The sequence below is a fragment of the Micropterus dolomieu genome, linkage group LG11 (genome assembly GCF_021292245.1).
Source record: "Micropterus dolomieu isolate WLL.071019.BEF.003 ecotype Adirondacks linkage group LG11, ASM2129224v1, whole genome shotgun sequence".
NCBI classification, from domain to species: domain Eukaryota; kingdom Metazoa; phylum Chordata; class Actinopteri; order Centrarchiformes; family Centrarchidae; genus Micropterus; species Micropterus dolomieu.
The window spans coordinates 9,927,489-9,951,572 of NC_060160.1; the positions used below are offsets into that span (position 1 = coordinate 9,927,489).

Consider the following 24,084-nt stretch of genomic DNA (forward strand, 5'->3'; position numbering starts at 1 on the left):
ATCTCCACGATTGTCCTTAGGTGTGGATGTGAGTCGTTGTCTATGTGTGGCCCTGCGATGGACTGGCGACCTGTCAACGGTGTACCCATAGACTGTCACCCGATGTCAGCTGGGATTGGCTCCAGACCCCCGCGACCCTGTGCGCAGGATAAGTGGTTGACGATGGATGGATGGATGGAAAGAACAGCAACCATATGTGTTGACTGCAAAGTTGTATTACTAATGCCTTCACCAATCATTTTATTCAGCTCCAGAAGACAGGTTTAGAAAAAAAGCTAATTAAAGCTTTTATTTCGAAGATTATCAACGGAAGTGTTCAGTGCGTGCAGTCTATGATCGCTCCCACTTATTTCTAATGCTAACTCTGGGTCCTTGTTGGCCCTTTAGTGAGAATTCAGAGTGCATCAGCTGCAGCCAGTAGAGTCAGCCCGGATCGTCTGTCAGCTCGTTCATAAGTCACTGAGGATACTGAAGCTGTTAGTTCCAAGATGAGGCTGCTGCCAGTTGTTGTTACAGTGTCATTGACGGTGGCGGTCGCTTATTATGTTTACATCCCGCTGCCTGATGCCATCCAGGAGCCGTGGAAGTTGATGATTCTGGATTCTGGATTCCAGACAATGATGCACCTGGTAAGAGGGGAGATATTTTCATTGGGAATGAATCCTGGTACACGTGCTGTAAGTGGACTGCCTCAAAAGCATAATGCATACAAGCAATGAAACTTCAGTTATTAATGTGCACAACATCTGTATCTTGATCTAGGCAAATCTTGATCTTCTTTATCTTATGTGTGCATTTTAGCTACATAAAGTCAAACGTTATTTATAACAGTTGCTGTGAATAAAAAAGGTTAGTTGGATGTACTGCATGTTTGGAAAACTAACAGCCGAAATGCCCAACTTTAGTCTCTATAATCTTACACACTGTCTTACAATGTGTAGCCTATTTATTTGTAGTAGTGTGTTTTCAGAGCAGCACTATGACATGCATAGCTGTAAAATAAAACATCTGAGGCACATCATACCTACATTTTGAAACACATCAACATATCCTGTTATTGATGAAGTTTAATTGAAGTTACTACAGTGGTTCTCTTTATCAGAATGTCTAACCTTGCCTGTATCCATCAAGATTCATTGTTACCAGCAGTGTGAAATGTACAAATAGCCTTTTCAGTACATTAACATTGTGATTTTAAAACTGTCACGCTGTCCGTTGTGGTGGGAGTTCATTCTGGCCCTGTGAGGACAAGCAACACTTCACCCTCACCTTTGTTCTACATTGGCGCTGTAGGTGAAGAGTAATGCTATCAGGTATTGCCACACTGACTGAGGGATTGGCAGAGGGAGTTTGCTCCAAAGCAAATAGAGCAAATAGAGCAAACTCTTTACACAAGCAATTTGTTCATTGTATCTTTCTTTTCCAAACAATGAAGTTGGCTTAGGAGAAGGTGAGGCAGGCAAGGGTCAAAACCAGCGAACTGTCCAACACAAGCAAACAAAGGAGCAGACTGAAATCCTAAGTGCAATTAAAGGCAAAAATCAAATCCTGGTAATGCAGGTAGAAACAGGGAACCAAGACATGAGCGCACACACCGACATAACATATCTATCTGGCAAGGAACAAACGACATTTAAAACAGTCCACAGCATCTAAGTTGAGTATGATGTACTGCAGAAGAACAGGCTTTTTAACTGCGTAGAGATAAATTGGCCTTTTTCTCTTTTCTGCAGCTGACATTATGTGCAAGAATGGGTTCACATGTTATAAAAAGAACAAATTAGTTAAGTGTGTTTTTGAAAATAGAATATTTAATAGAATACAACTTTATTGTGCAATAGAGTTGATAATTGCAAGGCAACAAAACATAAAAGCAGCACAGGAACATGTTATTGCAACAGCCTTTTCACTTGTTTAACCCAAAAATCTATTGATCGACTCCAGACTGTCCAGAACTCTTTTCGCTTTTAACCAGAACAAAGAAATATGACCACATTACCCCTATTTTAGCTTCATTACACTGGCTCCCAGTATGTTTTAGAATTGACTTTAAAATTCTATTGATCACTTTTACAGCTCTTCATGGCCTCTCGCCTTGTTATATTTCTGACCTTTTAGTCCCATACGCACCAGCACGTACCTTGAGGTCCTCGGGCAGAGGTCTGTTGTCTGTTCCAGAGTCTCGACTGAAAACTAAAGGGGACAGAGCGTTTGCTGTCAGGGCCCCGAGGCTCTGGAACAGCCTGCCCGAGGAAATCAGGTCTGCTGAGTCAGTGAACTCTTTTAAGTCCCTTCTTAAAACATACTTTTATAGGAGCGCCTTTCCCGATTTTATTTGATTCTATTTTTATTTGATTTGATTTATTTATTTATTTTTAATATATTTTATATTTATTTGAAACGTGTATTCTAGTCTTATAAGTGTTTTCTTGTTTTTAGCATGTAATTGTTTTTATGGATTTTATTGTTTTTACACTTGTGAAAGCACTTTGTAACTGGTTTTTGAAAAGTGCTCTATAAATAAAGATTATTATCATTATTATTATTATTATTATTATGTATCATAGAACAAATGTGGCAACTGAAAAGAACTGAAACACAGCGCTCTAGTGAAACATTAAGCTAAAGTACCTAAAATAAAAAAATTTAAATTATTAAACCGTAAAATGCCGTGGAGCAAGATTTGTGGCACTGTTTTTTTTTTTAAGTTTAAAAGGTAAGGTAGGCTAATTGCACTAGTTTACTAAAATATATCCAAAGAGGGGCTGCACTGATCTCATGCAGGAAAGATACTGATTTTATTAAAAATAATCCAGTGATTTAGTATTGCACTGACATTGTCAGACTCACGATGGACAGTTTCAATGAAAGAAAAGGATCAAAATTGATAAAGTAGAACCAGTGACAAGGAGTGGGCTACAGGGGTCTGGTGAAATCACTTCTTTCCAACTCAACACCCCCAGAACTTGTGGTCTTGTTACATCACATATGGCAATTTATCAAACTTCATGCAGCACTATCAGATCAGTACTCACTATCAGCAGAGACCCTAAGTTTGGGTATTTTAAGTGTTGCTGACTGGCCCCCACCATGCCAAGCAGATGTGTCTTACTGGCCTTGGCTGAACCCAACGATTAAGACAGTCTGAGATGTTTGTGGAGGGGAGGGCAGACATACTGAGACACATCAGTAAGATCCAGTGCAGAAGGACAGAGGTGACTGGGTGAGACAGTTCTGTCTCAAGTCTCACTCTTTACCTAAATATATCTTAAATCTGACATTTGTGTCCTGAGATACTGAATCTGCCTCTGTCTTTAGGCCTCTTTGAAGGCTTGGCTGGGCTTTGGCAATTACATCGAATCAGTCAGGCAGTCTATAGAGGGCTTCGAGGGCATGATGAAGGGGCTGCACAGTTCTGAGCCCGGCGGAGGGGTCATGCCCGGAGTGAAAGTCAGCGACATCACTTTTGTCGGCGTCCCGGTCCGTGTTTATGAGCCCCCTGCTGGAGGGGAGGGGCATCTGAGGAGAGGGTTGATGTTTTTCCATGGGGGAGGCTGGGCCTTCGGCAGTGCTAGTGAGTACAAATGTTCCTTCGTTGTATTTTTTACTCGCAAATGTCTTTACTCTACAGGTGCAAATAGTGCACCCAATGCTAGTAACACAATGTGCATTTTATTTCTCTGTATAGTTTTTGCTCTTAGCCCTGTATTCATATTGTAAGCTTTGTTTCTTAATTTTGTATTTTAAATGGGTTAATAATTGCTATTGTAACTATAAATGCAAAATTAGGATCTTAAATTTGGCCTTACAAACCTGCAGATATATAGTATTTTTTGTTTGTTTTATTTGAATATGATATGTTACATTTTCTACTTTTAAGGGGATTGATTTTTCCAGATTCCACAAGTGTATAGTAACAAAATTTCAAATGAATGGATTATTCAGCAACTCACTTATCTTATCCCTATTTCTCTCGCACTTCCTCAGAGAAGGGGTCATATGATGTGATCAACCGGATGCTGTCCGACGAGCTCAACACTGTTGTGGTCTCCGTTGAGTAAGTGTGTCTCCTCCAGCAACGCTAATCTACTGTATCAACATTTTTCTGCTCATATACAGAAACCAACTGCTGATACAGATCTACACTTTAAGAAACATAAAGAACACTTTTGCATGTTAACTCATATTTTAGAAAGCTCCCTTCATAGTGATTTCACAGGTTGAGTAGTACTCCTCATGACAAGTGAACTGAGTACTTACAATCACATGCTCCAAAGCTTTCTAAACCTCCAGTAAATTATGATTTGCTACCAATGTCTGTGTAGGTATCGTCTGTATCCAGAGGTGCATTTCCCAGTGCCGTATTTAGACTGTCTCGCCGCTGCCAAGCACTTCTTGTCCCCAGAGGTTCTGGCCAATTATGCAATTGACCCAGAGCGTGTGGCTGTATCAGGTGACAGTGCAGGAGGAAACCTGGCAGCTGCAGTCGCTCAGGAGGTACATACAACAACCATCTCCTGTAGGAATGTGTGTAAGAATGTACTGTAGCTAGAAATATAGAGATTAAGGCCTGTTTTTATATTTTCCCAGATTTCCATAGATGACACTACGAGTGTGAAATTCAGTGTCCAGGCGTTGATCTATCCAGTGCTCCAGGCTCTCGACTTCAACACGCCCTCCTACTTGCAGAACCAATATGTACCCATCCTCTACCGGAGCCTCACTATCCGCTTCTGGCTACAGTACCTCGGTGCTGACCTCTCCCTGGAGTCCCAGTTGATGGTGAACAACCACAGCTCCTTACATGACTCAAACATCACCCCAGAGTTGAGGGCACGACTAGACTGGACCACCCTCCTGTCCCCAAAATACCAGAAGAACTACAAGCCTCTGATTGTGAAAAAAGGTTCACAGGGGGCAGCAAAGGTGCCAGGGCTGCTGGACGTGAGGGCAGCACCACTGTTAGCAGGACCAGAGGTTTTGGCTAAATGCCCTCGGGCGTACATCCTAACGTGCGAGTATGATGTGTTGAGGGATGACGGCCTGATGTACGCACGGCGCTTACAGGACGCAGGCGTCACCGTTACCAACGACCACTATGAGGACGGCTTCCACGGATGTTTCAGCTTAATAAACTGGCCTTTTGAATTTGATGTAGGGAAGAAAGCACTCGGGGGTTACCTCAACTGGCTCAAGAACAACTTGTAAGAGGATGTATGTTTGTGTTTCACTGATACAAATGAATGATACACAGACTTGCTAAGGACATGTGCATTTGCTCTTTATGTAAGAATATAAGATCCAAGCTCAGGGCCCTCATGTACCTGCAGATATACAGGCACCACCTTTGTACATACAAAGTACATGATTTTAAGATGACTCTTTAAGTTCTGCAGTGGAGAAGGGCAAATATGTTAACTTTAACATGGCTGACACTGTGACCAGCAGACAAAATATTTAAAGAATAATTTTGTTATTTTTAAACCTGGGACCTATTTTCACATACTTTGGTATCATTTTGAAATCTTATGAGAGGCGAGTTTTTGCAGGAAACGCCAGTGGAAATGAGGGAGAGGATTTTGTTATGTATATAGAGGAACTGCTAGCAAGACTTTGTTTCCTAACATTACTTCAACGCAACAAACTCTGCGAGCGAGACTTGTTTCTTGTTAAAAAACAAAGTGTGTCACTCGTAGGGATCCTTTCCATAATGTTATCAGACACCTCGTATAACAGTCTGAGCCTGTCAGTGGTAAAAAGAAGTACTTTCGTGGATGTAATTGCCTCACAAGGTATACGTTGCAGCTGCTGGCTGAAGCCATCTACTGCCATGACAAAACTTTTTGTAAAATATGAAAATGGGGCCCAGGTTTAAAAATACCAAAATTACCCTCTAATAAACACTTGGACACATAGCCACAAGCTTTCCATTAATGGATAAATTAACCACTGGGAGGAGCCACATCACACACTGATTCTTGTCCACACCACAAATACATGAGCAGTATGCCACAAGGGTATGTAATTGGGAGAAGTACTTTAAGTATGAAGCCCCTAATCAAAAGTTCATGTTAGTGAGCAGTGTTGAAAAAACAACAAACATTCTGAATCCGCAGGTTACGTTTTGTCATAATACCTCACAAATCATTGTATTGCTAGTGTTAAAATAATATGAAACCTGGTTTGATTCAATCCAGTTCATTTCATCAGTGTTTAGGACCTATTTTGGTGAATGGCACTGGGGATGCCACTGTCAGTCAGTTGGTCTGTTCACCTGTTACAGTTAGACTTTCATAGAGAACCCAAACACAGAACCAGAAATTCATGTTACACATGATTTTATTTCGCAGATAATCAGAATATGCACGGAGCAGACTCCAGGGATCAGAGATAGTCCAAGGGGTTCCAAGGGAAAGCTGGGCTAGGCAGAGGAACAGGCAGGGGGATGTCCAATAAAGTCCAGAACGCCAGGGAGAATGTTGCTGACCAAGTGTCCAGTTATCCATAGATCTGCGAAGTGAAGCAGAGGCAGGAGTAGGGTCATCATGAAATTTGTCACACGCCTCCACCTCAGAATCATTTGTAATAGTTTTGGTGATCTCTTAACTTTCCACCCAGCGTAATAATTAGTTCACATTGTAATTGTGCCAAAACTCTGCTTCATGATATTCTTCTACTACAATGTTAACATCAAACATGGTACAGGACAGTTAACAAAAGTAAATTATATTGTATCTTGTAATATTCATCAAACTTAAGGCACACTAAAGTAACACCCGTTCTGTAGAAGGTGACATCTTCACTGACATGATGTTGGCACTTGACAATCACTAACAACATGCACTATTTTCATCAAGTTTCATTCTAATTAATTTTTTTATTGTGTGTTACTTACAGGACATTCTATGCATCTGAACATGCCCTTAATTTACTATGAATGAAATGTTTGTGATTATAGATGCCTGATACTTATGGGATATGAATGAATCACTGAAGTTGCAATCACTTTTAAAATTTGCAGCCTTCTGCTTTCTTCTACTATGCTCGCTATTGTGATTTATGAAGGGACTGATGAATGGTGTCAATAAAAATCATGCTAATAAAGCCTAAATTGTTGTGTTTATTTGCTACTTTTGTGTTTTAGTTTTCAGTGAAGCTGCTGTCTGCACGACCTCCCTCATAAGTGACATTCATGTTTCCCACAATGTCTTTCAGCTAGTAGTAAAGTATAAGTGTGAATATTGCTCCTTGACTGTAGGTTCTGTGTGACTGAAGAGCTGTTCACTTTGACAATTCAATATGCCTTCTTGTTTGCTTGTGGCGTATTCAAGTGCTTCTGTTCATATATGATGGCAACATGCAGTTAGTCAACATGAGAAAATGCTTATCATGCTAGATTATGCTTGAATTAATGCACTGGACAATGCCTGTTGTTCATTACTTAACTCTGAAGCTGCTATCTGTTTATTTTCTATATATTTAGTACAACGTTTGTACATTTTGCTTTTAGTACAAACATTTAATTCTGGACAAGAGTTCAAACATTGAAATAAAAGACAATTTACCAAATAACTTATTTAATTATTTAAACATATAATTTTTTATTTTACTTGGGTTTTTTTTTACCTCTGTTTCCAGGACCTCCATGTATTCATTAAATGTATCATCCAACAAAAATACACCACATTTAGCTCCTCCAAATTTGGAGGGGTATGTATGTAAGTGCATAAAAATACAAGTAATGTTTATCAACTAGTCTGTGGAAATGCTTTCCAGCTATTTAAGAAAAGTAATGAAAGTTTGAAATGGTTTAGTCAATAGGAAGCCAGCACAGAGGAGAAATGTTCTCTTCAGTTCTAACTTTAACACACACACACACTAATAAAATAGATATTTTAATTTGCTGTTGTCTACCAGAAACACATAAATAACAGTGTGGTTTTGATGACACAGCTGCTGAATAGATAAGTCATGTTGCATATGTACTCTACATTGCTATTACTAGAGAATGCAGAGACCCTCAAGGCTCTCACATCTGCACCAGCTCTCAATCACTTTCAAGCCCAGACATGCTTTGGTTTTCAGGAGAAGTGCATTTCTGGGCCATTAAATCCAGCAGCACTAATAATCAATGCAACACTCCCCTCTAGCGACTGAGAACAACATGAGCCTTGCATACTCTTGATACACATTTGGCAATCACACATGAATGCATATGACACTAAGAGAGGCCCATTTATCTGCATGTCAAAGACTTTTGATGCTTTAAGTACATTTTACTGACAACCCCTACTTAGTTTAAAGTAACATTTTGAATGCAAAGCTCTTATTTTTTAAAGTATTTTTTTATGTTGTTGCATTGCTACTTAGTAAAGGATCTGAACTCTACCTCCATCACTGTATGATATTTATTGAGCATTGAACACGTCCTTTCATAATACCTTAATTAAATATTAAACTTAATGTGTTAATCCTCATAACTGCATGCCTAAATGTAATCCTGATCCTACCCTTAGTCTAACCATTTAAAACAATAGATGATAGAATGAAGGCTCTGTTTTTCCCACATTCACAAACAGAAGTTTCGTATCAGGGAAACACCTTTCTACTTATAAACTCACTAACTCCTTGGCAGCTGTGTGCATGCATTGTGCTGCTGTAGCATTTTTCAGCGCTAGTCTTTGTTTTAAAAATAAGACAATGAGCAGCTATAGAGCTCAAAGGGGAATTTAGGGAGATTCCATGACTTTACAGAGACAAGCGTTGGGAGGAGAAGCCCCAGAGGAGGGAAAAGGGGAGTGGAGGACAGAGGAGGGTGGATAGAGCATGATCCGTCCTTAAAATCCATTGAATGTCTTCTGGGTATTATTCAAGCTCTTCGCTTCAGGGGGAGACTGCTTTATTTCCAGAGAAGCAGCAGCTATCCCTAATGCGTTCCTGTTTCCCATTGTTCTTGTAACTTTTTTCAGATTTAGGGTTTAGAAAATAGTTTGGTCTGAGTCACTGAGTCTAACAATTTCACAGTACTCTACGTTCCTCAAAGAAAGACAGGTGTATTTGATGATTTTGGTGTTAACCAAAGTTGTGTTCCACTTTATGGGTTTTAAAGTTATAACACAATTTTAGTGAATTAATATTCTCTCTGTGGTTGGCATTTTTCAGCAATATTAATTCAGCATTTTGTAATTACCGTTCTATATATTGGTATTGGCGGAGTCTGCCATTCCAGCACTGGAGTCAAATTGCCTTCACACGCAGGAGGGATTCACAGGAAATGCATGTATGTAATCTAGCTTTTTGTATAATTTAACTCATTGATTCATAAAAATATAATTATATGACAGAAATAGTCACATAACCCACCATAAAACCATGACGAGTTTTGAGCTTTAGAGATGCTGGTAGGCAGATTTTGTCACCTTAAGACAGAGCCAGGCTAGCTGTTTCCTTCTGTTTCCAGTCTTTCTGCTAAGCTAACTGCTGGCTCCAGCTTCATAGCAGACAGGAGAGTGTTATCAATCTTCTCATTTAACTTCTCGGCAAGAAAGCTATAATCATAGTTGCAAAAATGTAAAACTATTTCTTTAAACTTTAAAGCACTAGAGGATTAAAGCCAGTCAGGGCCTGCTGCATGAGGACCTGGCTGACAGAGGTCAACAATAGAAATAACATATAACATAATAGGAAAAGGCATTGATGAAAGTGTTTAAACGTAATTAAATGACACACACCTTTTCTCTCTCTCTCTCTCTCTCTCTCTCTCTCTCCCTCCCTCTCTCTCTGTTTGTTTTCCATGGGACTGTAAACAGGAATGTCTCTCAGGGTGTCATCTTCCCTGCCTGAGGCCAGACAGTCTTCAAATACCAATCACCTTCTCCTCTACTCTCTGACAAGCCTGGGAATTGACACACTTAAGAGAACACAGGAATCTCTTTCTTTACTTATTAAGTAAAAGAAACAAACAAAAGGCTTCTTTTCCTCAGCTGTTGTTCTCACGTGCACTTGCAACATTTTCAGTTTAATCTAGTACTCTAATACAGTACTACTTATTTCTGTGAACCTGCTGTGAAATGTATGGTGCACACGTATTACTATGTGAACATTGTAGCATCTTGTGTGTCAATTTGAGTGTGTTACACAGTCTTTAACACAGGTCTTTATTGTTGGGAGGGTCATTCACATCCAGGAGCTGTGAACTCCCTCAGGTCCACTCTCACTTCCTCACACAGACAATGGAGCAGGGGCTAGAGGTGAAGGAATGAAAGTAAAGGAACCACCAGATATCATTCAAGGTTAAGTTCTGCTGATTGAATCACTCCCCTGTGACAAATACTACTTAGAGCTACACTGAAGCACAAACAATGGCAGGTCATTTGGCACTAATCGGCTAGCATTCTCTCAGATCACTTCACAATAGCAGGAAAGAGAAGAAAAACTGCCTGTTTTTCTTATGTTCAGATGCTGATCATCTGCTGCTGCCTGCAATTTTTATGTGGTGATGCTGCCTTCATGTGCTCCACTCAAGCTTTTACTGATTTTGACTTCATACATACAACTCATGGCACATTCAGGTGCTTGTGGTCACGTGATGACATGACATTACAACATTGTTTTCTCATTTATAGGAGCCAATCAGCTTACATCGGGTGAAAGGCGGGGTATACCCTGGACAGGTGGACAGTCCATTGCAGGTCATATATAACTATATATAAAAACATACATATAACTATACATAAAACATTCAATACCAATATAACAATATAATAAACTTTAAAACTCAACTTTTAGAAAAGTGGAATCTGAGTTAAATATTTCATCAATTCAAATAATAATTTTCAGACAAACTGATATTTTATCACAAAAAAATACCAGGCAACATCTGTAGTGCATCTGCATGCTATCGTCATAGCCTTTTAATACACTCCCATCTGATTTTTTAAATGTCTCACTCAGGCAGCCCACCTCTTCTTAAGTTGTATTTGGCTCTTGTTTGGCTTGTGCACGTGAAGTTTCCACATTTCCCACAACACCAGAAGGCGTCATGAACTTGCATGTGCAGCGAATAGCTCCCAGGTCATTTCTTTCTAATAACAGTGACATCTTGAGGCTGTTGTAATCCTCCATACCACCTCTCTCTCTGCTCCACCTACTATAAACTGCCTCTCTCTCTCTCTCTCTCTCTCTCTCTCTCTCTCTCTCTCTCTCTCTCTCTCTCTCTCTCTCTCTCCCTACCTCCCTCCCTCCCTCCCTCCAGAGCAGTAATGCAGCAGAGCTTGATCTGACTTGTCCTCCCTGCTGGAATTGTTTCTTGCTCCTCGGAACTTATTCGGGTGCCACACTCGCGCTGTGATATGGCCATTTCTGTTTCTCTCCAGTGTCTGGGTCTCATCATACTCGCAGCAATCCTCCTCCAGACCATCGCCGTTGCCGTCAGTTTTATGTATTTCAACAACGTCCTGAACACGGTAAGATATGCGTCAGTCTTCCCCTTCACCTAACACATAAGTGACTGCCATCTAACTGGGAAAAGGTTTGACGCATATTAATGATGACAAGTTAACTTTACTTCCAACGCAGAGCTTAGTGATCTACCATTCATTTTACAGGGACAACAGTGACACAGTTTTACAGGCTACGATTATAGGCATAGGACACTAGATATTCCATCGTGAAATCACTATTTAGTACCCCCTAACAACTGATATGTAGCTATGATGTGGCCTTTAACAACCTGAATAATAATCTAAGCTAAAAGTCGCAGTTATGCAAGAATTTCTGAGGCTGGACAATGAGAGAGGAGAAAGTTGGCAGAGTAGATAACAGAAAACAATGGCAGGAAATGAGACTATTCAGGACAGAGAGGTTGTGACACACTAAAGCAACACATCCCAGGCTCGAGCAGACGTTATGACGAGCAGAATAAACTGACAGATCTCTGCTGACTATCTGATTGGCTGAGACTCCCTGTAAAAACCACCTTACCTGCGACCACTTCAGAGATAATTGCGTATGAATGCGCTAATTGGCATCCACCTGTACCACTACTGTATATTTGGCTTAATTAAACTCTGACATAGAATATTTTGTATTTTTTAGTCATGATTAAAAATATGTATTGAAGTATCATCATTTTCATTGTAACGATGTGTTGAACTTGTCACCATATTGTCCAAGCCAAAAGCCACATGAAACGGTGGTGTGCAGTGATAATTATTAGCTCATATGTAACAGCTTTTTGTTTCTTAATGCTTACTTTTTGTGTAGCTGAAACAATTAATCAATAAGTCTATCTATCAGTTGATCGACAGAAAAGGAACTAATAGACTAATTTTCCAGCAAAAATTTTGTTGTTCCCCAGCTGTGTTATCGGTTTATCAAGAAAATAATTAACAGATGAACAGAAAATGAAAATAACCGTTGGTTGCATTGTTTGTTTGACTAATTTTATGTTGACAGATGCAGGAGAGTTTCTCCCGTAGTAGCGTTTCCTGTCTGATTAACACAGATCTGCACTCTGAGTTCGAAGATTCAGCAGAGGACAAGAAGAGCGACCCCTGCTGGCAAGTCACGCAACAGCTCCACTACCTCATAGAGAAGGTTTTTGATTTATGTTTTAATCTTGTTAAAAATCAATTTAGTGTTCTCTAATTATGACATGCGCTGTTGTTGGGGGTTTTTTTGAGTGCGGGGTTAATTCCTTATTTGTTATCATATACCGTAGTGGCCCCTTTTAGGGGACAAGGCATGTCCACGCAGTGCATGTTCTGCCCACAGTGTAGCAGCATTTTCAGAAATTAGACTTATAATTTGTTCCTTAACTTGCTGTTACTCAGACACCACTGGCTGGAGCTGGGAAAATGAACTCCACATCACTTCTAAATGACTTACCCAAAAGGGAAATACTGCTATTCAGTTCAACAGATGACATAATTGTAGACCCATACAAAGGGCTGTTCAATGCGGGGGTGACAAGGTCCCCGGTGAATTACTGGATGTTGTTAATATATACCTAAAAGACATAATAACTGAAAAAGACAAGCTACTTTAGCTAACTGCTTTTTCACTCTCTCTTTTTCTTCTTGTCTCTCTGGGTGTTTTTTGTCCAGACGATGGCTGATAGATTCCAGAAGGAGATATCCACTGCTATGAGAGGTGAGGACAATGCCTCTCTTCACTATCAATTACTACCAATAGGACTACTTGTGTCTTTTTCTACTAAAAATGTTCTGTGTGTTTCTTATCTGCCTGTGTTTTCACAGATAAGGTGACAGGAGTGATGCCTATCCTGAGCCCTGGGGTCAGAGGGGTCCCTCTTCCTAAAGTTGCTGCCCACGTAACCGGTGTCACCTCGTCCACAGAAACTCCAACAACAGATGGTGAGGAATGTTTAATGCAGTACAGAAGTAAAATATCCAGCATGAACACAAAGTAGAGGCTGTTACGTTTAGAATGAAGTCCTGGAAAGCATGACTGACATCCCGAACTCAGGACATGTGATTTGCTGACACATAATCACAGTGTTCACACACTTGCAAGTACTATCCTTCACCCAAACCTCTCCAGGGTGAGGCATGTGCTTCAAGGCTTCCCAGGCTGCTCTCAGATTCAGTAACATCTTCATACCTATGTTTTTGTCAGGACATGCAGATGTACAGCTGCTTAATCTTTGTCAAAGTGTCGTAGTCTCTTTGACCAGTCAATGTCTTGTGTTACTTAAACAAACATACATCGTATCTTCAGAAATTCTAGGTGTGTTGTAGCCCTTATCTGATACAATTTATATATGTTAATGAATAATTAATGGATACTATGACGCAGGTTGGTTTCCCCAGTTTATGATAGGGTCAATTGACCCTTTGCTAAGCCAAACCCCGAATACACAGCTGGCCAATCACAGCGCAGTATAGGTCTCGCTCTAACTGAGGTCCGACACTTTCATGGCTGCGCTCCATTTACTCTAAAAGAGTCGTTTTCTAGCTTTTTTGGCTGTATTTTTCTACGATATGGTCAAACGCTGTTCCTGGGGCACTTGTAATAGTTACAGTTGCTACCCATAGAGATTGATAGGAGAAGTACGATTTATTCTCTTTCCAAAACCTAAAATAAATCCAGAAATATCAGCCGTGGATTGTTCCTAATATAATGTTAATTATCTAACGCTAGCTAACTTCCTACTGAATGTAACGTAAAAAAGTCCTACTGTTCTGCTTTTTCATGAATGTATTAATGAATAGAGGCCTACCCAGCTTTACAGGAACAGTGTTGATCGTTCATATCGTTGTGTTTTGTCTCAATCGTCGGGGGATGCGGTGGTTCACTTGTACTGTGTGATCAGTAAGCTTTAGCTTCTATCATTTTTTTCACGTCCGTTTGAGTCAGTTTGACAGCCTGAATACAACCTTCAAATGTATAATGCAACTTCAAAACTTTCTGCTTCTTTCTGAGATCGCTTTTTCCAACAAATTTGACAATATTTCTCTTGAGAGTGCAGTAATAGACAGTGGCAGCGCTGACAGTTTGTAGGTCTTAGCAACAGTAACCAAGGGGGGCGGGGCTTAGATGCATGTATTGCTATCTGCCACAGTGTTATTTTTGATACTACCACTGGGGGACGCCAAAGTCAAAGCTTTCCTAATTCTACTCTGTTAGCGTTAAAGGATAAGTCTGGTAATATTCTCTATTAATTGTACATAAATCTCATGAAATCAGGTCTGAAATGATCCTCCCAACAGGTGTCCATGTAGCCAAAGCCTGATATCTTATTCATCTGAGCCATAGAGCTCCTTTTGTTGTCCAAAAATTATTAATAACAATTAATAAGCAACACCACTGCACTGGGTGACATGTTCCTTCGTTATAAAAAACCTGGGCGCTGTGGTTTATTTTACATTGATCCCACATACCCAAACACTTAAACACTCACTAGAGCACCAAATGTGTATTAATCCACAGTGGAAATAGTCCCCAACAGATGCACTATTTACTCCTGTTTAAGCAAAGTTTGCTGAACACTAAAGTGCCCAGCTGTTTTAGGAAATTATTTAGATGTTTAAAAGAAAACAAAGAATATATTTTTGATGCATTTTTTAAATATTTACATCTCTAATGGGAACAAAAAATCTTTGAGGCTGAGAACCACAGACAGAATCGGAAAGCATTGAGAGAGTTTTAGTATTTTCATGGCATTTTATAAAAATATAGACTGTAACCAGTCTTATCCTAAGGATTAATAAGAATATGGATTTTGTTGTCCATAAGGAATACGTTAGTGAATGTCATAAAGCTAGAAGGTTGGTAAACCTTCTTTCTTTACACACACGTCCACATCCCTCGGGGTGGCTGGATCTCATCTGTTCTTTCTGGTGCTGTTTAACATGTGGCACTGAATGTTTCTTAGCACCTAGCTGAGTATTATTTTAGTCTATCAGAGAAGCAATTGTGGTTGTTGGGTAGCAGCTGTTCTGTGAGCACATCATTGTATTATTGTAAACCCAATTTTCAGACTGTGAGTTTCTTCAATATTTGTTCTTTGTTCGGATAGCAGTGACTGCTAACACTCCACCCTGTAAACTCAAATGATAGTGAATCATAGTGAATGGCCTTAATCGTTGTGTTTATGTTGCTTATTTGTGTGTTTCTATGTGCGGTTGCAGGCCTGCGGAGTAGCAGGGGGTACCTGGGGGAGCGAATTAGAGCATGGGAGGGCCAGAGAGGTCTGGCCTTCCTGCAGGACATGGAGCTGAGCGGAGGAGAGCTGCTGGTTCCCAGAGCAGGCCTCTATTACATCTATGCCCAGACCTACTTCAGACTGCCCTCCACGGGGGAGATAGATGGGGAGGCAAAGGGGGAGACGGGGGAAACAAAGGAGGAGGAAGGAGTACAGCTTGTCCAGTACATCTACAAGAAGGTAGCTCGTGAATGCAGGCCAACACTCAAACCTCAAATGTCAGTACATTACATACAGTCTGAGTTTCCATGGAGTGGCCAATCTAAGAAATTAAGATATTAATTTCAGACGGTATCAGAAAGATATAATGCTCATAAACCAGTGCTATATTCTAATATGATGTATAATGTAATGCTTTGTTTATGAGGGTTTTGATCTTGTTTGGGTCATATGGTCCACAGATGAGTTCCTACACGGTGCCCATCCTGCTGATGAAATCATCCCGGAGTGCTTGCTGGCCTCGGGGTCAGGAGCCTGGTCTTTTCTCCCTGCATCAAGCCGGTTCTGCCTTTCTACAGCCTGCCGACCGCGTCTTCATCACTGTTAGCAATGCAAGCACCATGGAGATGGACGGGAGGGCAAGCTACTTTGGGGCCTTCCTTGTTGGCTAAAGAAAGGGAATCTCAGATATAAGTGTCCGGGACTGGGATGACTTGATATAGACATCAACAGAAATTAACCCAAATATCAGGGGTTTGCTTGATAATACAAGCAGCTGTCTGAGGGGACTGGAGAAGAAGAATGGATTGTGAGGAGTGCAAAGGACTTCTTCAGGACCATGGTGCTGTAGGGTTATGAACAAACTGAGCTGCTAGCAGACTGTCAGTGGCAAATGGCAAGGAAGAAGAACCATTTGCTGCTTATTTACTCAGCAGTGACCAATTAATTGGTCCTCACACAGGTTTGGACATGGATTATGTGGTGCACTCAGAGTACAGGGTATTTGGAGCAGTACAATAGATGCAGATTAAATGTTGTGCTGTCATGTGTGAATGACTTCTATGGAGAACAGAGTGAGCTGTTTTGCCTGCAGGTTCAACAGTCGAGTTCCACAGGAAATGACAGTGCTGTTGGACATATGACACTTAAATTGTCTTTTATTGACAATAAGTATCATGTTCAATATTATGAATGAAGTTTATTTTTTGTTTACAGTGTTTGTTGAGTTTCCTCATTGTGCAATGTCTTGAATGTGTGTGGTGTGACACAGATTGCGTTGTCCTGCGGCCAAAAAGAACTGACATAGTGTGACTAGACTGAGTATTGAAAGTGTTTTGACACATTTACATTTCTATTTCCAATGGATACAAATCCAGATTTTTGGAGTGCTGGATGAATTCATTTACAAATGGTAGTTGAGATTTAATGGATTAAGCACAAACAATCTACATATTCCATAACTTATTAGCCATGCTAGCTAGTGGAATGGCTCTAGGGATGGCAAGATCTCAGCAGCTATTTAATGACTTTTCAGACATTGAATCCTAAATTTTATACTTGGACCTGCAAAATGAGATTCCCCCCAGCCATATTTTGTGTTTAGTGCTAATTAGCTAATGTTAGCATGCTAACAACACTAAGGCAAGATGGTGAACATGGTAAATATTATACCTGCTAAACATTAGCATGTTAGCATTGTTATTGTGAGCATGTTGAAGTTAGCATTTAGCTCAAAGTACTATTGTGCTTATGCACAGCCTCACAGATTCTTAGTCTTCTTCAACTCAAGGTTCCTGTACAGATTTCATTTTACAATTTCCTACTTTCTCAGGTCTTAATATTTTGAACTAGTTTTAGCTGGAGCTCAGTATAACACGTGGTAATGAAGGAGAGGCATAAGAACCACCCTGTATTGGGCCATCATTTGTTTCTCAGGTGTTTCTCACTCTTAAACCTCATTAGATGGGAAATACAGTATAAATATTATCACATTTTTATGACACCATTTTCCAGATTCTTCCTAACTTGTGCAAGAGGAAAAAAGCCCATTAGCCTCAAACACAAATCTTCATCCACTGCTGTATTCACAGTTATGGTTAATGCGTCTGCACCCATCTGGGAGCAAGTTTCAAAGCAAACCTGAGTCAAATATCCTTCTACACAAAAAGACACAAAACTGAAAAAGTAAAAAACTATGATTTAATTCATGTTGTATTACATGTTTCCATATTATGGCAGTGAATGTTTCAGCAATAATAAGTCACTCCTCAAACAAGAGCTTTTACATAAAAAAAAAAAAACAATACCAAAAACTAATCAGGGTTCAAGTAATGCCCAAAAGAAATACATTTTGAAACATACACACACGCAGGAAGATAGATCAGACTTTCCGATCATACTGCAATCCACCTGCTACTTCCTGGTTTATGAGTGAAGAACCAAGGTGTTTGTTTGGTCGGCCTGAGTCCTCTCTCTCCCCTTCAGTCTCTTTTTGGTCACCATGACTGGACTGACAAACATGTTGTAGTTACAGCTGAGACAGTAAACACAAACACAGACAAAACACAGCCTCGAGTTATAAGAGGGCTTCAAGGTGCTTTAACTAAAACACACAAAAAGACAGAGGTACCAAATCTCATACATTTGGTATCAAAAATAGTCTCCGAGTGGATCTCCAATCAGTCAGGACACTAAAACAGTTGGGAAAAAAATGCACACATAAAGGATATTTTATCTTGTTAATGACAACCTATGGCTTCAGTTTATCTAAACACACACACACACACACACACACACACACACACAAAGGCATGTACAATTCCATAAACAAAACCTAACAGTGTAATATTAGAAGACAGTTAAAGTTGATATAAATGGCAACACTGTAAACAACTGTGTGTGTGCACGAGAGCTGGGAGGCTCCTTGTTGGGGGCTCCTATTGCTATGGTAACCAAGAATGGTTTTAGTTGTAATTTGGCCAATCAATCAACCTAAGTGCTTACAACCCACCAGACGCCTCCCCACTGACATTACAGTAAATCTCAGCAGGCGCATACACACTCACACTTACATACAAACTGCGGAGCCAGCCAAGTGCTTTGACATTATCTTGCTGCCTGTACAATGCCTGCATCAGTCAAGTTCATTAAGACAAATTCATTATTAGTTGACAGTACTTGGATTGAGTGAGTTAACGAGCTAGAAAGGCATACAGTCTTGTGTGAGACAGAACTTCTCCAAAGATTAATCATAAGATTCATTCACAATTAAGGAGTGAACACATACAGGGTTAAGGATTAGTAAGGGCCGTCCTAATACCAATGATGCATTGCATTTCTTAAACATACATGGAGTAATACTCAAACATGGAATATGCTGACAGGTGACTTGAGATATAGATAGATAATGATGCCGTTTTTTGTTATCGTTATGCACCAATAATCACACATACGCACACACTCCAATCTATAGTTGTGTGCACACACTTACAAACACAAAACCTGGTATGGGTTCCTGTTGCCTCTTACAGTATGTCTGTGGTCTATGAACAAAAAGCACCTCTGAAGTACAGAACAGCCTTGGAACCAAGTAGAAGTGTTTAACTACAGGCAGGCAACAATACACACCAGCACACAGGCACAATACAGGAGACTTTGGCACACCCATGCTAGTCTTACTACTCAGCATTTCCAACACAGAAGAAGAGCAGGTTACAGGACAGGACAGACCCATAGCTGCCTTAGATATTTGGGGGGTTGTCTGAGAGACACAATGATCAGTCATCACATTCAATCAGCACCGAGCTGTCTGTTTTGTTTTTGAGTCCCAGCCTCTCATCCAATCAGCAGCTCCAGGCTGTCCTCATAGTTGGACTCTTGTGGGGGGCTGGGGGACAGGTAGGCCGTGGTCACGGGGGCCCCCGTTGCTGTGGCAACATTGAGGAGGCTGTTCGCTCGGATGCTGGTGGTCGCCGGGTTGCGGAGTGCCGCAGCCGCTGTGATGCTGGTGAGGTTGATGCCGAGTGTGAGCCGCGTCTGCTCCAAGGCTTTCTCTGGCACAGCGAAGGCCTCTAGCTTTTTCTCACCGTTGGCCATGTAGGAGTTCTGGCAACCTCGACAGATACAATCCAGACATGCCTGAGAAACATGACAAAAATAGAGGAGGAACGTTAGTGTATTTGCATCACACTGTCATATAAAAACTGCAAAATTATCTCTGCTCCAACCTCAGACTGATTTTGAGAAATTAATTAATAAGAACATCCTGGTAGTGCATTCATTTAATGATAACGTGCAGTTTAGACAAATGTTCTTCTCTTTGAAAATGTGGTTTAAAAATGATTTCATCTTTATCTTAAAATGGAAGCTTTAAGACAGGTCTTAAATTTTATAATTTGGTCATTTCAATTCACATTAGTTGTCTCAGCAACAGCTATTTTCCCAGCGGTCCATTTAAAAAAAATAAAAAAATAAAAAAAATAAAAAAATAGTATTATAGTTTTACAATCGATTGTTACACTTACACTACACCACAAATTGTTACAACACGTAATCACAAGATACCATTACACTACTGAAGTGTAAACATTCCATATATGCAGTGGCCATAGTCCCACCTTGCGGTTTGAGTAACAAGGACAGCGCTGCCCCCTGCAGGTCAACACAGAAGGATTCTGGGTGGCCCTGCCACACTTGCATCCTTTCTTCTCCACTGGCTTCTTATATGGAGGCCTGACAGGCGCTGGGGGCACAAGGCAGCCTGACATCAACCGTTGGTCTTTGCCATCCTTGGTCTTGGAGCCTCCACCAGTGCGGGCCTTTGCATGGGGCTTCTTAGGGCCCGGATCGACATGCTTCCTGGCACTCTTATTGTGGTTCAGTGCAGGGCGACTGGCTTTGGGAGGCGCCCCATTATGAAGGGATGAGTATGTGTGTGCTGGTACAGTTAAGGGGGGTGTGGGTGGTTGCGTATGCAATGTCTGAGCGGGGTTTGGAGTGTGTAGCTGTGAAGAGGAACCCTGCAGGATGGAGGCGATAGGGAGGGGTTTCACCTTTTCCCTGTCACTCTCTGAACGAGATCGTTTACGTTTAAGGCGGACTGGCGGGGGCTTGGAGTTTGGAGGAGGATCATAGGAAGATGTGTGTATGTAAGCACCATGGCTTGACACTGTGCTAGTCCTGTCTGTTCGTGTCTGTGTGTAGTTATGAGCTGCATCCAGCTGTATGTACATTTGAGCATGTGCTCTGTCCGTGCTTATGTGTGTGTGGGTTCTTTCTGGCTGTGTATGAGGAGAATCTCGACCGGGCTGAAGAGGATCCAAAGTCTGTAACACCTCCTCCACACTTAGAAGCAACACCTCCCCCTCCTCCAGCTCCCTGCTGCTAGATCCCCCATCCCTGAGTGAGCACACAGTGCCTGGAGTTGGGGCTAACGGTCCAGTGGTCAGACTCAGTTCCAGACCACCACAACCAGTATTGGACACAGACAGGCCTGCCTGTGGCTGCTCCTCTACCAGCTCGCATACTTCCAGCTCAGGAGACGAGGGATCCAGGTCCTCCAGCACTTCTCCATTGCATTCCTGTGGTCCATTGGAACAGGGAGGATCAGAGGAGGAGCTCTGTGGTACAGCTGACAGCTCTGCAGGAGCAGGTGGTGCCTCTGTGGGGGTAAGGGACTCAGGGGCAGAGGGATTCACATCTTCTTGTGCTAGGCCTGGGTCCTCTATCTCTATTTCCTCTTCGTGTGATATTAGCGCTTCCTCCAGCAAGGCCATAACCTCTGGAGACCCTCCTACATGGCTGCTGATTGGCTGCAGCAACGGTGAATGAGTTACATATAGGCAGAGCTTCCTGTAGCATTGCACCAGCAAACAGAGCTGTTTGTTCTCCTGGAAACAGGAATAGTCCTTACAGCGGCTACATGACGACCTGATCTGCATCTTCTGGCCTTTACAACCCGAGCAGACATAATGCTGACACTCTGGATGTGTTGGGGAAATGGGATCCTGGAGCAGTTTACCTGAGACAAAAACATGAGCGAGTTGTTAATCTATGTGTTAATCCACTTTTCACTTATGTACGGAACAACAAAGTTGTTATCAAGAGATTCAGGGGAATCAAAGGTTTCAAAGGTTCTGAAATAGCCGTCCGGAAATGTGTAGTTAAATGGATTCCCCTGAATGAGAAATGATGGGGACATGGAAAGTTCATAGGTTGACGAATGTGGACCAATCGTTGGGATGCGCACACTCCAGCACGTGATTAATTGTGAGCATGTTAATCAGTCATCTTCATAACAACTTTGTTGAAGAGGAATATGGTCTTCCATGAGGATCGAACTCACAATCTTAAGACTAAAGGTCAGGTACCCTACTCGGTGAGCTAATCAGTGACACTAGATCCACCTTGAAATTACCATTAAGAAACGTTCTTGCCAACCCCTGTGTTAAACTACTGTTTATCTCGAAAAAATTCTCGTTATCATGGGAAAACAGTTAAATAAAGATATGAATCGATGGCCGCTTAGGGCTTCCATACTTATGTACACCAAAGATAGTACTATCAACTAGCTGCACAAGAGTCATTTAAAGTCATGTCCATTCACTGTCATGCCTCTACAGAAACAGCTCCAATTACCATTAGAATTGATTAATCTGCTAATTATTTTCCCAATTAGCCACTTGGTCTGTAGAACATTAAAAGACAATTTCCCAGAGTGACTTCTTCGTATACTTTGTTCAATCTGGGATTCTGATCATATTTATACATTTCATGTTGGTGTTTCTCATACCTTTTAAAAAACATATCTGTCCCAGTTTATTAACATAAACAAAGACTCCAACCTGTGTAATCATTATGTTCACATTACTGACTTTTACTGCTTACACCACCCAACCTGTAAATATTGCATGAAAGCACAAATAAATCATGCCAAAAACACCACTGAACAATCGAGAGAGGTCAGAAATACTACCATGGCATTCTGTCAACATTATCCATCTCTAAATACAAGCTGTACCAGCAAACGGAGTGGGCAAATAAAGCATGAATAGAAAACACATGGCTCTGCAGCAGACACAACAACAGAGGAGTCATCTGTCTTGACAAGAGGACAGATGACTGGGGCTCTGCCTCGGTTGCTATGGAGACGACGGTGGTGAGCACTACAAATCGTGTCAACTGCTGCGAGCACACGCACGCCCACGGACACTTCAGTCAATATGAATACTAAGGTTATGATCACTCACTTTTATCAATGTGAAAGTCATTTGTGGTACTGATGATAGTCTTGCAATGTGGTGACACAATACGACAAATATTTTCGGGATGCTTACCACAGACAAGGCATGCGAGGGACTGTCGGAAGACAGGCAGTAGCTTGTACATCTCTGCGAAGGTGTGAGGCTGCCGCGGGTCACACTGCAGCACGGCCCGGCTGGCGGACACGTACAGAGCGGTTGCATTAACGGGGTTCATAGCGGTATACTCCGCAGCCTCGGGGAAACACGGCCCGGGAAAAAATCCAACCACTCTCTGCAACGGAGCTCAAGATAGCCAAGTCTCAGAGTGGATGGAGGGAGTATAAACTGGCCTGGCAGAGCAACAATCAGACACTCCAGCGTGTCAATGCAGACATATGAATTAATAATAGACACAATAATAGACAACGAACATGGTGAAGTGGTTATCACTAGACGCGCACAACGTTAGCTCGGCTAGCTATAGTTAGCATCACCGGTTCGTAGTCGCTCCAATTCATCGACGAGCTTTCATATCACAAATAAAGTTTCTCTTAATTCGGACCAATTAGACCTTAGGTTACAATTCCTTACATTATCCCTAACGCTACCTCACAGCTAACAGTGAATCAAACGGTCAAACGACCCATGATCAAAAGGTTAGCATTATGTAGCTACAGTTAGCTTACGATATCAGCCAATCGTTCTACACGAGAGATGGTCGAAGTTAGACATAGCGCACATTTGCTATTCAACACTGTGTCCTCGTCGATGCCTAATTGAACAAAGAGTTCCTCAAAAGATCACACATTCGTTTGGTTAGCAATTAGCTACCAGACCCCAGGCGCGCACTTGATGTAAACAAAGCTAACCAGTTAGCGTTAGCATGGCTAGCCAAATTAGCTAGCGAAAATCCAAGCGTATCACTACCCCCCTCTAGAGCCGCCTTATACCTCACGCGTAGGAGGGAAATAAAAACTGTAAATTGAAATCCTGCGATTTTTATACGTTTTGCTATAATACTTGGAGAGCATCGACCGGAACATAGCTAACTACTCGTTTTACAAATGCATCAATCATTCGATTTTCCACTTTTCCTCGCATCAACCCCTCTCCCCAGGCATGATCATCTCGCGAGACTTCGCCTAGTTACCCTGGTTACTGTAGTGTACGAAGGGA

General features: G+C 41.3%; 3 protein-coding genes across 3 annotated transcripts; 2 read left to right on the forward strand and 1 right to left on the reverse strand.

Moving 5' to 3' along the window:
• Positions 1-343: 343 nt before the first annotated feature.
• On the forward strand, positions 344-7,111 carry nceh1a (neutral cholesterol ester hydrolase 1a). The gene is made up of 5 exons (XM_046062904.1): positions 344-629; positions 3,319-3,574; positions 3,988-4,057; positions 4,326-4,497; positions 4,591-7,111. Exons 1-5 carry the CDS (start codon positions 489-491, stop codon positions 5,206-5,208), a joined length of 1,257 nt encoding a protein of 418 aa, XP_045918860.1. The 5' UTR covers positions 344-488; the 3' UTR covers positions 5,209-7,111.
• A 4,164-nt stretch (positions 7,112-11,275) lies between these two features.
• Positions 11,276-16,881, forward strand: LOC123979027 (tumor necrosis factor ligand superfamily member 10-like). Its single transcript, XM_046062737.1, has 6 exons — positions 11,276-11,465; positions 12,457-12,597; positions 13,107-13,152; positions 13,260-13,376; positions 15,654-15,907; positions 16,129-16,881. The coding sequence occupies exons 1-6, from the start codon at positions 11,352-11,354 to the stop codon at positions 16,336-16,338; spliced, it is 882 nt and encodes a 293-aa protein (XP_045918693.1). The 5' UTR covers positions 11,276-11,351; the 3' UTR covers positions 16,339-16,881.
• A 971-nt stretch (positions 16,882-17,852) lies between these two features.
• Positions 17,853-24,022, reverse strand: msl2a (MSL complex subunit 2a). The gene is made up of 3 exons (XM_046062595.1): positions 23,002-24,022; positions 20,284-21,686; positions 17,853-19,804 (listed from the first exon to the last, which is right to left on the reverse strand). Exons 1-3 carry the CDS (start codon positions 23,141-23,143, stop codon positions 19,502-19,504), a joined length of 1,848 nt encoding a protein of 615 aa, XP_045918551.1. The 5' UTR covers positions 23,144-24,022; the 3' UTR covers positions 17,853-19,501.
• Between the last annotated feature and the right edge of the window lie 62 nt (positions 24,023-24,084).